The sequence below is a fragment of the Thunnus thynnus genome, chromosome 5 (assembly GCF_963924715.1).
Source record: "Thunnus thynnus chromosome 5, fThuThy2.1, whole genome shotgun sequence".
In the NCBI taxonomy this organism is placed as follows: Eukaryota; Metazoa; Chordata; class Actinopteri; order Scombriformes; family Scombridae; genus Thunnus; species Thunnus thynnus.
In genome coordinates, this window is record NC_089521.1 from 34,130,160 (window position 1) to 34,143,852 (window position 13,693).

The 13,693-nt window shown below is 37.9% G+C and overlaps 1 protein-coding gene across 4 annotated transcripts in view; it reads right to left on the bottom strand.

Annotated features, from left to right (window-relative positions):
* ptprz1a (protein tyrosine phosphatase receptor type Z1a) overlaps positions 1-13,693 on the bottom strand; it is a 113,173-nt gene that overhangs the window by 67,611 nt on the left and 31,869 nt on the right. For all 4 annotated transcript variants that reach the window (XM_067590895.1, XM_067590894.1, XM_067590896.1 and 1 more), the window contains exon 2: positions 6,707-6,769. In XM_067590895.1, the coding sequence (XP_067446996.1) occupies positions 6,707-6,769 (63 nt within the window). The remainder of the gene's footprint in view (positions 1-6,706; positions 6,770-13,693) is intronic.

Here is a 13,693-nt window from a genome sequence, read left to right on the forward strand (position 1 = left end):
TCTAAATGATGGGTTTAACTTTGTTCAAGACCAGTAATCATCATCTACCTGCCTGTAACTGCTTTAATGTCTTGACCTTTATTATTATTATATTGTTCTGTTCTGTTTATGACTGTTCCTGTTATCATTGTAAACTGATGCTGCTGTAAAAGTGCAGGTCTGCTCAGTAAACATAACCTGAATAAAAGTCACCAGCCGGCGTTCTTTACCTAAATTAAACCAGTAGACACCAGTCTGAGAGTCTATTTCATCCACATTCCTCCAGAAACACAGATGTTCAGAGTAATGAACCGTCTCAGTAACCTTGCAGATGTTTGCAGCTGTTTCACTCTATTGTGCTAATTATGTGTTGTAGTGTTGTTTCAGACAGCTGGTGTTGTGTTGGTCAGCAGGTGCATCGGCGGTCACATGACTCTCTGTCTTCGCTCTGATTGGCTTGTTAGAGCTTCTTCCTCCAGACAACACAAAAGAGCCCAACCAGGTCAGACAGGCTTCTGGGTCAGGGCAGATGATATTAGCATATCAATAGAGAACACACACACACACACACACACAGGAGCTGTAAACATACCCACACTTAAACCAAAGGGTGGATTCTCTGAGTTTCATTTTAAAATACTGTGGATGAAAACATGTGGCAGAAAAGTTCAAAGAAAAGAAAAAAAAAGACAATGAAAAACTTTTGTGGGATCTTAACTTCAATCAGTATTTAACAACTATTAGGAGCTTACAAGACGGTTCACAACTTTTCAAGTATGTTTAAACCAACAGTCAGGAGCCCAAATGAACATTAAACCTGTTTTTCTTGCTGTAATCATTCCTCCTGTTCATACTGACCATTAGAAGATCCCTTCATAATGACCTTACAATGGAAGTGATGGAGGACAAAATCCACAGTCCTCCTTCTGTGCAAAAAATGTGTTTAAAAGTTTATCTGAAGCTAATATGAAGCTTCAGCGTCCAAATGAGTCAAATCAAGTAGATATCTTTCATCGTTACAGTCTTTTTAGTGCCAAAGTTCCTCTTTTTGTTACTATACTTCCACCTGCAGCTCAACAGGGAAACACTGTCCGAGGAAACACAAAGAGGGAATTTGATGCTAAAAAGACTGTAAATGTGTCAGATATCCACTTGATATGACTAACTCAGACTGCTGAAGCTGAATATAAGCTTCACATCCACTTTTAAATGGCTGTGTGGACACACTGTGGATTTTGGCCTCCATCACTTCCATTGAAAGCACATTTGGAGGATCTTTAATATCCAGTATGAACAGGAGGAATGATTACAGCAAGGAAAACCTCTTTCACTGTTCATATGGACACCTGACTGCTGGTTTAAGACACACTGGAAACATTGTGAAGCTATACTTTAACACAAACAGCCTTGTTTAAGGCTTGAAGGTTTAAGACTTAAAATATTCTGTAGATTTTGAAAAGTTTTTAAAAGCCTAAAGGCCAGTCCACATGTGTTTTGGAGCATTTCTGGAGTGATTTTGACGTCACACATATACTGTATGTCGTGCGTCACCTTTCAAGGTCTATTATTATCTTCCTCCAAATCACACAAACACACTTCAGAGGTGTGGACTGGAATTTCATGTCTTGGACTCCAGTCAGACGGTGGTTTAACAGGGAGTTATGTGCTTCCTCAACTCTTGTTGTGACAGTGAGGTTGCCAGGTTTGGTGGCATCACGCCAGGAAAGAAACCAAAACCAAAACCTGGGCTCAATGACAGCGCTACAGCCGGAGATGCTGCACAGAAGTTCAGGGTGGAAAGATACACTGCTGTTTGTTTAGAGACAGTTTTAGCATGTAACTCCCTCTAAAACTATGAACTGTGAAAACAAACAAATCAAACAAATGAGATTCAACGTGTTTATCATGTTAAATTTAGAGATCTTTATTTAGCAATCTTTATGCTAAGCTAGGCTAACACATCCTGACTCACCTCTTTCTAAAGAAAAACAGAGGCTAATGCAGGAGTCTTTCACAAAATGTTGAATTGAGGGGAAAATGGCATTAGCGAGGTGATCATGACTACTAAAGTTCAAGCAGACAGACTCATTGAATAAAAAATACACCTTTTTTCTTCCTGTATGCTTCTTGAAAACTATTTTGTCCACTGAACAGATCAGCAGTTGTGATGTATTTATGATGTTCCTCAGTGAAGGGTAGAGACTTGATAATCAAGTGACGTCTGGGATCAACTCCTTGATCAACACGATGCCAACTGTGTGTCTTTCCTGCCTTTGACCCCTGCTGATTTGACCCTTTTGATCCTGTCTGAATGCAGCATCCCTGCCCCCTCCTGTTCCCCCCCCCCACTACGCTGCCTTGATCCTGTATACAAATGCCCTCCCTCCCTACCTTTTGTTTCCAGATCTTACAGTATAAAGTGTTTCCATTTCTTCTGCTCTGGGTCAGTCTACTGTATCAGACCAGTAAGCTCACCGCATCTCCTGAATGCTATTAAACCACTTCCACCACAGCAAACTTTGAACAAGGACTTGAATAATTTTCTTCAACATCAGCCTTGTCCTGTAATATTTATAACAGAGGTCAGAGTTGGCATTATTGATTGATTGATTGATTGATTGAACAAATGGATGCTTCAGAAGCACGTACACACTGCTATCAATTGGGGTCTATTGGTGCTTTTCTCAACTTGTAGCTCGTTTTTTCCTCTAAATGATGTGAAAATACTGAAGATAAAAACCACCAAACTTGGAAATACATACATATGACTGGAAATAGATCAAACATGAGTAAGGCTTAAGAGGCTATTAAAGTGAAAAATATACTGTAAAGATTATATACTGTATATATAAGAGATTAAAAGGACGATTTGTCTTAAAACTGAATTTAATATGAAGCCTCTCATAGTTTAACTGACTTTCTGCTTATATGTACTTTTAAATAGGATCATAAATGTAAATTCAGCTCTTGAAGCCTAAATATTTACCTTCAGTTTACTTTTAAGTAACTATAAAGTTGGAGTTAGTTTCCACTACATGGCTATATATCACAAACAGTGTACATTATTCTGTATCAAGTTGTTGCAACTCTTCATTGAAGCTATATGATGTTTAGATGTCTTGAGAATCATTTTAGACACTTTTAGTATCTTTGGAAACTTTGGGATCTCAACTAGAATATAAAATAAAGTTCTGTGAGTTTGGACAAAGTTTAGATTAAGAACATGAGGAATGTTCATGTGTTTTAGGAAAAATATTTCACTTTTCATGAAGGTACTTTTTGTTTATGGCTTTTACTTGTATTATACAGCTGAACAGATCTAAATCCGTTCTGGAAAATAACATTAGTTTGTTATGTCAAAGGCACTGCAGACTAAATCTCTGTCTGAAATACATTACATGACCAAATGCATGTGGACATCTGAATATTCCAGCTATATGTGATTAGATTAGATTAAACGATTAGTTGTCAACTATTAAGACAACTATTCTGATAATTTATCATACAAATGTCCAAATTCTCTGATTCCAGCTTCACAAATGTGAATATTTTCTAGTTTCTTTAGTCCCCTGTGACAGTAAACTACAAATTAATCGTAAATGAAAATAATTGCCCTATATGTGATAGTTGAGCATGTGATTCTAAAACCATGAGCATTAATCTGCTGCTATAAACAGCCTCCACTCTTCTGGTTTTAGGCTTTCCAGCAGATGTTGGGACGTCGCTGCAGGGATTTTGCTCCCATTCAGCCACATTAGTGAGGTCCAACACTGATGTTGGGTGATAAGATCTTCCAAAAACCCGTACAGCACTGTCATGTTGAAACAGGAAAAGGATAAACACAAACTGGAGACACAAAGTTGGAACATTATTATCTAAAATACCACTGTAAGATAAGATTTACCCGCTTTAGGACTAAGGTGCCCAAACTGAACCAGATGCTGAAAGCTGTCCACATACTTTTGACCACACAATCTGTCTCCTCAACATCTAAAGAAAAACACACTTGTTTAACATGATTGCTCCATGTCAGAGGGAATCTGCTCCAGCATGTTTGTGGTTATTTCACAGTAAAAAGGCAACACACATGCCTCAAAGCTCAGAAAAGAAAAGCAAACATTTGTTTAAGCTCCTGCCTGTTCTGACAGAATCTATTCATGCTGCTATAATGAGCTGATACGAGATTCAGACTGAAGGATACCGAAGGTGTGGAAGTTGTAGGTGGGACAAAAAATAGTTTCACTAATGTGGGAAAGAACAAAGAGCAAGAAGAGATAAAGCTCTTAAACACCCAGGAGACCACATGACTGTAAACACGACTCACTATATTGTAATTTTTTCAACTACTGGTACATCCAGAAGTACATCCAGAGCAACAACCCCCCAATAGCAACCCAAAATCAAAAAAATAACAATTCCAAGCTGACTGTTGATGTTAAATAAATAAATACCTGAAACACTGTTCATGTCTTCCAGGAGAGACGTCTCAAAATATGCTCCGTTATGCCCCTTAACAACTTTAAACAAACACATTTGATTTCTGACGTGATCAACATGTCGTAAGAACCAGTTCTGATTGACCATAAAAACTAAATAAATAAAAATGTACTTTTTCAACAGGAGCTCCGACATCTGACAACAACCTTGTTAACTGTGGCGACCTGTCAGTCGGCTGGAAGATGGGTTGGATATATGGTCACGTGGCTTCAGGCCAATCGTTGTCCAAGAAGGGACATGGGTGACACCATATTTGGTCCATTAATTAGAAAGGTCCAACTAGAGGGTGATACTTGGGTTATATATCCAACCCATCTTTGTAGATGTCCCATTGGCTGCTGATATGTGTCTGGATGTACATGATTGGTTGTCTTTTATATATATATTTTTTAAACTTTTTTTTAACCTTTTTTCATACCCAGCTTACTTTATTTAAATGGTGTTTGTAATGTGTTTTATGATGACCCTGATGAAGGCCACAAGCCGAAACACGTTGGTCAACTAATAAAGTTGTTCTTCATACTACAAGTGTTGCTGGACTTCTCATCTTTCTAGACTTCTTTCCCTTCTCTGTGCACCATGGAAGTAGGTGAAGTTGTGCCAGAGACCCTCACTCTGCATCTACAGCGGCTGGAAGATGACAGTTGAGGTGACGGGATGTGACTCTCCGGGTCAGGTCGCAGTGAAAATTTGTTCCCAGTCTAGATTCAATTGTTATTCAATCCGGTCTGGATCTGGACTGGAGTCTGCCTATTAAGGCACTATGCTTTAGTAACATAGTAAGTGTAACAGCATTGTATTTACTGTGTGTCTCCCTGTTAGCCCTTATTAGTTGTGGAGTCCACCAGGGTACAATTTTGGGACCTTTTTTCATTTTCTTTAATTGTTAAGCCAAAGAGCCTCACTGGTCCGTCCTGTCTGGTTTATATAAAAGACTTGAAGTCCAATAATTCCTGAAATCAAACTCTGACTGAACAAATATGATCTTTGCTGGTCCACACAGTCAGCACGCTGACATCAAGTCACATCTCCGTTCATTTGTTCACAATTTCAAACCTGTTTGTTGATTCAAACATACATTTTTGAGAAACATTTTAACACGTTTTTCCAGTTGTGCTTTTATCATGTCAGAAATATTTATATATGTCAGATTATAAGTTTTAGAAACACCATGTTGTCAAACATGTGGTCATAGTCTCTGATATTTCATATTTTTGTTATTATAAAAAAAACATCCCATTATAAGACCAAACGCACTGTTTTTTTGACTCAACCCCCCCCCCCCCACACACACACACACACACCGTCCTGCTGCCAGAAATACTTACAAGAGCAGCAAATGTGGATTAATCCACCACTGAAAATAGTCCCAAACAAATGCACTATTTACCTCCTTTTTAAGTAACATTTACAACAAACTACATCAGGTATTTATTAGCTTAGTTGTTTCCTGACACTTCTACCTGCTCCTGATGATGAATTTAAAATAATATTAAAAGCTTGAAACCGACAAAATTTTTTTGTCCTTTGCTACAAGTGTCTAGAATCAACATATTTCTAAATCTACCTGGTGATTCACAATGTTTTTCTATATTTTTCATCCCATGAAAAGACCAAAATGTCAGTCTGGTGAACAATGAACTGATCTACTAACGAGTATTGCTTGATATATTTATTAAAAACATGTCAATGAGCCGCACCACTGCACTGGGTGACATGTTCCTTCACCACCATGAGCACACACACCGTAATTTATTTGACTTAAATCAAGTAGATATCTTTCAACGTTATTTGCCAAAAGAGCATCAAACGTGGATTCATCCCCTACAGATTCTCTACTTCCTCCTGTTTGAGTAACGTTTGCTAAAAACTACAGTGTCCAACTGTTTAAGGAAATTACCTTCTTAAAAAATGAAACTATATATTCATGAGCTGTTTTTAAAGATTAAACTCCTCAGTAGGAACCAGAAGGCTCAGTGCTGAGAGACACAGACAGAGTAGGGAAGTCAGAGAAGTGTTGAGAGACTGACTAACACATTGTTGATGTGGTTTTAGCTGACAACTAGCATACCAACCATGGGACTACATTTTTCCTTTGCTTATATCTGCAGCCACCGATGCTTTCAGGTGTTGAGTAGAAGGAAATGTTTTTGCACAACGTCACAACCAACTAGCCATGGCGAAGTCACTGACATCACTCAACAGAGAAAGCTGCTCCTGTCTGACTCACCTGCGTACGACCAGTCGATGTCTTCTGTGAACTTGCGTTGATTCCTGTATGGATATCCTTCAGCTGCAAGAGAGAGAGAAAGATAGATAGATGGTCATTTACACATTTATATGGATAATTGATAAAAATATTTTGTCATATTGGATGTTGCCTGTATAGTTAAACTGTCCGTTTTCTCTACTGAAGTCTGTAAATCCTTATAACACGTTTACTGCTGCGACAACATAATATTTTCTTCATAATTTCATCTGTCAGTGTTTCTTCTCTGAAAACCAGAAAGATTTGGCCCAACATACATTGTCTTTTTGCATTCATAGTTTATTTTTCCCTTTTAAAAATAAAAAAAAGCATCAAGTTTAGCTTTTATTTAGCCATTTTCAAAAACTGAGCTTCTATAAATACTCTATGGCTGACCTTTGACCTTTTAATCAATCTCTTTATTTCAATAAAGAGATATAACTTGAAACTAGCTGTATCAAATCACAGTTTTGGATGATGTACGGTTGTAAAAACTAATACAGACACTGTGAGACAGATTTATTAGTGGGTACGACTTTAATGGTTTTTATGGTTTAACTGTCGACGTGTTATTGCTGGTTAGATTTTATTTGATTTGCTTGTTGCATTGAACAGCTGCCAAACAAAAACCAAAAACCCCCGACACAGACTTTTATCTATGGAGCAGAAAACAGCCCCGGGATCTATCGACTCAAACAAGAAAACACAAAGCCGGAGAGGAGCAGTGAGTCACTTACAAACTATAAAAGTGACCTTTGTTTGTCATGTTTTGTTCTTCCCTTTATGTTTTCAAAAACTCTGAGAAACAGGTACCTCCATACCTCCTCACTTGCTTCACACTCACGCCATCTGCATGTCTGTGTGGGTCCCACATGGGGACGTGATGAACTGGCATTTGGGCAACAAACCTGGGCCTATGTTAGTGTGACGGTGGGCTGCAAGTGGGTTCAATTTGGCCCATAAGTTTCCTCTATTATAAACAGCTTTCAATATAATGAAATCCAGTAGAAAAGCAGCAATAAAGTCCTGCTCACACCAGTATTTAAATGGCAGATTTCATGGAATCACCGATCAGTGGGTTTGTGTCGAAGTGAAGTAAATCCATGCATTTTTTTTGTGTAAAATTCAACTTTGGTGAACTTTGACAAAGGAATTTGTGCTTTTGACCAATAAGCAAGTTGTCCTGACAGTGCTGTCGTAACTTATTAGCTGTGTTGCACCATTAACTTTTATTTAAAAAGCGCCATATTCTGCACATTTCCACGTCTTTAATCTTAATCTTAGCATCAAATTCCCTCTTTGTGTTTCCTCGGACAGTGTTTCCCTGTTGAGCTGCAGGTGGAAGTATAGTAACAAAAAGAGGGACTTTGCCACTAAAAAGACTGTAACGTTGAAAGATATCTACTTGATTTGACTCATTTGGACGCTGAAGCTTCATATTAGCTTCAGATAAACTTTTAAATACATTTTTGCACAGAAGGAGGACTGTGGATTTTTTCCTCCATCACTTCCATTGTAAGGTCATTATGAAGGGATCTTCTAATGGTCAGTATGAACAGGAGGAATGATTAGGAACTTGACTCACAGGTGTACCAACCTATCACATGACTTCACCTTTTTGACTAAAAAGTTTGGCTCGAAAAAAACTGAAACTGTGATAACCAATAAGCCCAAAGTCACTATAGATATTTTTCTGCACAATTAAGAAACCGACGCCTCATCAGCAGTGAAGAGCTCACTAATCAAAAACTTTCCTCTCTACCTTACCACCTTCCTTCCTCTCGACCTTGCTGACTAACTACAAACGCTCCGGCGACTCATGTATATAATGAGATCCTGCACAGTGTGATGTCAGGAGGTGACATCATTAACCCGAGCGGCTGTCCAGGCATCTGTCACATTAATGAAGTGGAGTCGACGCCCCGAGGGGCCGCAGGGCCACGCTGTTAGTGAAAAACACCTCATTATCATAACAGAGCGCCGAGGGCCCGACTGCGCTCTAGGGGTCGAAAAAAATGAGCAGAGTTCACATGACACAAAGAGGAAATAAAGTGATGTGATGAGGTGTGTGTTTACAAGCAGTCAGAACACTGAGAAAAATGTTGAGAATTTACTGATGGAATTTCCTACAAGGCAGAAAACACACAGAGGATAAAGGTCTCTACTCATAAACTTATTATGGATTATATTCAAACCAATAACCAGAGCAGGAAGAAATATTCACATCCTTTACTAAGTAAAAGTACCAATACAACAATGTAAAAATACTCCATTACAAGTAAAAGTACATAAGTATTATGAGCTTGATGTAGTTAAAGTATTGCAGTAAAAGTACATAAGTATTATGAGCTTGATGTAGTTAAAGTATTGCAGTAAAAGTACATAAGTATTATGAGCTTGATGTAGTTAAAGTATTGCAGTAAAAGTACATAAGTATTATGAGCTTGATGTAGTTAAAGTATTGCAGTAAAAGTACATAAGTATTATGAGCTTGATGTAGTTAAAGTATTGCAGTAAAAGTACATAAGTATTATGAGCTTGATGTAGTTAAAGTATTGCAGTAAAAGTACATAAGTATTATGAGCTTGATGTAGTTAAAGTATTGCAGTAAAAGTACATAAGTATTATGAGCTTGATGTAGTTAAAGTATTGCAGTAAAAGTAGTGGTTTGGTCCCTCTGACTGATATATTATTATATATGACATCATTAGATTATTAATAGTGAAGCATCAGTGTTAGAGCAGCATGTTACTGTTGTAGCTGCTGGAGGTGGAGCTAGTTTACACTACTTTATATACAGTTAGCTAGTTTAGTCCAGTGGTTCCCAACCTAGGGGTCGGGCCCCTCCAAAGGGTCAGCAGATAAATCTGAGGGGTGGTGAGATGATTAATGGGAGAGGAAAGAAGAAAAAACAAAGTTCTGATACACAAATCTGTTTTCAGTTTTTGGACTTTTTCTCTAATCTTTGATTTTTGCTGAAATATTGGATCATTTGAACATTTATTGAAATGAAAGCATGTGAGAAGTTTAGAGGGAAAAATCACTATTTGGTGGAGCTGTTAACAACTCATAGACATGTGAAATGTGACCCCGACTACACACTGCTTTTTGTAAGACGTCAAAAGACAAAAAGGTTGGAAACCACTGGTTTCATCTTTAACAATGTGTTGTATTTTAAAAGCTTGTTATATTATCCATTGTGTCAAATCTTCATCTGAAAAGTAACTAAAGCTGTCAAATAAATGTAGTGGAGTAGAAAGTACAATATTTCCCTCTGAAATGTAGAAAGTAGCATCACATGGAAATACTCAAGTAAAGTACAAGTACCTCAAAACTGTACTTGAGTAAATGTACTTAGTTACTTTCCACCACTGCCAATAACTCTTCTTCAGCCACCAGAAAGTGTCTTAGATTATGGTCACATGTAAAACTTTTTTCAAACGTTTTCACGCTGCTCTACATGTAATTTTATGGACAACTGTCGAGGTTGATGATCGATTACTTTAATGTTTCTGCTTTGATGATATTCAATAGATACTGAACTCAGAGCTGCAAAAACCTGCGTATGAAGTGTGTGTGAGAGATACAGAGCGAGAGCACTCGACTTCAAAGAACAGACTCATTGAATCTGAATGAAGAAAATTGAAGAAGTTTATTCATGTGAGAATAAAATGTTTTGTCAACAAATCCATTAATTGTCAGGATATTTAATTTGTTGTCATTCCTAAAACCCTGCTGCTCATTGGTCAATGTAGCGAGTAAATATAATTTAATATTACAGTATCTGTAGCAAATGAAGCTGCATAAACAGACCATGAAAAGGAAACTCTGTGTGTTAAATATTAAGTTAAGTCTGAAGCTCTGGTCATGTGACAGTTTCATGTTAATTCAAACAAACAAGTTAGACAGAAAATGATGTTTGACCGTGTTTGATGTCACGACCACAACATACAGTCGCTTTCTATACAGCCATAAAAAACATCTTCGGTTGCATTAATAATAACGTCTCTACGTGACAAGAACTGCCAGTAAATATAAACATGGAAGCGCAGCAACAGTCCGCATGTGGACGCATGTGGACGCATGTGGAGCATGTAATCCATCTCAAAGTGCTGGGATTTACCTTGAAAAACTACTGTATGCATCTTACTGGAAGTATAAAAAGATACATTACATCACATTGATTTCCACGGATGAGCGGCGACACACGAGAGACAAACTAGACTTTAATATTTAATCTGTATCTTGAAATTCTTTACCATAACACTGAAACATTTTTCAACATTTATATGATAATTTGTGTATCTTATATGGTTTGCACAAAGGCAACACAAACAAACATGGAGGACACAGAACGAGGTAAATCCAAACAGGAGAAGGACTCAAAAAATGAGGCAAAATGAGGAGCTCGTGCACAAAAAGAGAGGCTACTTCTGTCACATGGATGTGAAAAGTAAGTATGAAAAGTCTGACATGAATAAGAAAACCATAATTTTCCATGTGGTCATTTTATATAAACTATTTATTCATTGAATTTACATAAAATGTGCTATATCGTGATATGGATCTTTACAAGATTTTGGTCATATCACACAACTGTAGCCAGTATAAGATAAATAAGGAGTTTTTAACTGTAAATCATGCAAAGATATATATATATAAAAATATAGAGCTGGAAATGTGCAGAATATGTGTCCTATAATGCAAAGTGCCGACTGTAAAGTCTGGTGGAGGAATAACGGTGTGAGTTTGATTCTCCTGGTTTGGTCTAAGCACCTTGTTTCATATCAAGAGAAATCTTAACTCTACAGCAATAGTGTTCTTCAATGCCCCTGATAGTCCTCATGAATCCTCCACACTAACCACAAATGTAGCCGCTGTGACAAATTTAGCACCAAGAAAATCAGATTGCCAGAAATTCTTCAGTGCAGCGAGCGTCTCCTTTCCAAAATTAAATTTCATGACCCGACCTGGTTGCAGCTCTAGCTCAGTATTAGTCCGCAGTAAATTAGGAGATGAGGTCTCCTGCTGCGTGGCGTTTATTCCCTCTGAGATCTGGATGATAGCGGTCTAAATCCAGGATTACATGTTTGACAGTCTGCAGAGGGAATACGTCGCCTGCCGGGGGGAAGCATCTTCAGTTCCTCTGCTCCTCAGTATGAAGACCTTTATACAGGACGTACAGCTCTCACATGTAACGCAGGTGCTTTTCCAGGCAGGCTGCTGGTAATCTGACTGAGTAGCTGCATTAGATTAAGTGTTTATGAGTTAAAAGGGAGACCACAATCACTTTGAAAGTTTGGATCAGATTGTGTATTGATTGTGTTTCCTGCAGGGTGGGATGTAATGAACTTCAGTGCTGCATAGAGAGCAGATGGAGAGACTTTCTATAGAGCATGGTAAATTATTGTTTTCCATCTAGTTAATCAGACAGTACGGCCTCTACTGCCATAGACCTCTATTGTTGTCCAAAATCTATTAAAAACACGTTAATGAGCCAAACTGCTGCAGTGGTTACTTTACTTTGTTTAGAAACGATTTTCAGTCTCAGGAGAGTTGTTCCTTGTACAGAAGACGCCACTGAGCATGTGCAGGAACGTGGTTCCGTTTACAGCTTTGCTAGCTTGTTATGCTACATATCACAACCTCTTGACTTTTTACTACAGTATAAATTTCTCAGATAACTTCAGTACAAAGTAACTAAAGTAACCGCAGTCTTCATCATGAAGGAACATGTCATCCAGTGCAGCGGTGTGACTCACTGACGTGTTTTTAATAAGATATATCAGGCTTTGATACACACACAATACTTGTTAGTAGATCAGTTCATTGATGGTTTGGATCCAAACATGAGATTTGTTGACAAGAGGAAAAATATAGAAAATCGCTAGCTTGACCCTTAAATTAAATAAATATTCAGTGTCTGTTAAATCTAATAAAGACATCCATGTGACTGTCTGTTGATGTCTTTTCCACAGCACTTAAATACAGTGCAAATCATCCACAACACACTGCAGTTTGGAAGTGAATGAGCCTTAAATCATGCAGGAATAATCCTTTAACCTGCAGTATTCATACTGTAGGATTTGGAAAAACTTGTCTGTGTATTTATCTTCAGTAGACTCGACTACTGTAACGCTGTCTGCACAGGTCTTCCTAAAAAATCGATTAGACAGCTGCTGCTGATTCAGAGTCCTCACTAAGACCAAGAAAGTGGATCATATCACTCAGATCTTTACACTGGCTTCCTGTCTGTCAAAGAATTAACTTTAAGATATTGCTGTTGGTTTATAAAGCACTGAATGGTTTCTGATCTGCTGCTACATTATGAAGCATCCAGACCTCTCAGGAGGTCTGGATCAGGTCTGGATCAGGTCTGCTTTCGGTCCCCAGAGTCCAAACTAAACCTGGAGAAGCAGCGTTCAGTTTTTATGCTCCACATATCTGAACAAACTCCCAGAAAACTGCAGGTCTGCTGCAACTCTCAGTTCTTTAAATCACAGCTGAAGACTTTTCTGTTTGCTGCCTTTCATTAAACCACATTAAGGGTTAATATTTTACACTGCACTGTTACTTTTATTCTCTTGTTTTATGTCTTATTCCCTTTTTAGCTTCTTTTTATTTCCAAATTGAACACTTTTTAATAGTAATATTCTGTTTTAATGCCTTTTATGCTCTATGTAAAGCACTTTGAATTACCTTGTTGTTGAAATGTGCGATACAAATAAACTTGCCTTGCCTTGTCAACAAATCTCATATTTGGATCCAAACCAACAATGAACTGATCTACTAACAAGTATTGTGTGTGTATCAAAGCCTGATATATCTTATTCCTCCGTTGTTGCCCAGAAACTATTAAAAACACGTCAGTGAGTCACACCGCTGCACTGGGTGACATGTTCCTTCATTATGAGGAGTTTGGTCACGTTAGTTTGTTTAGAAACGGCTCCAAAGACTAATAACAGTTCT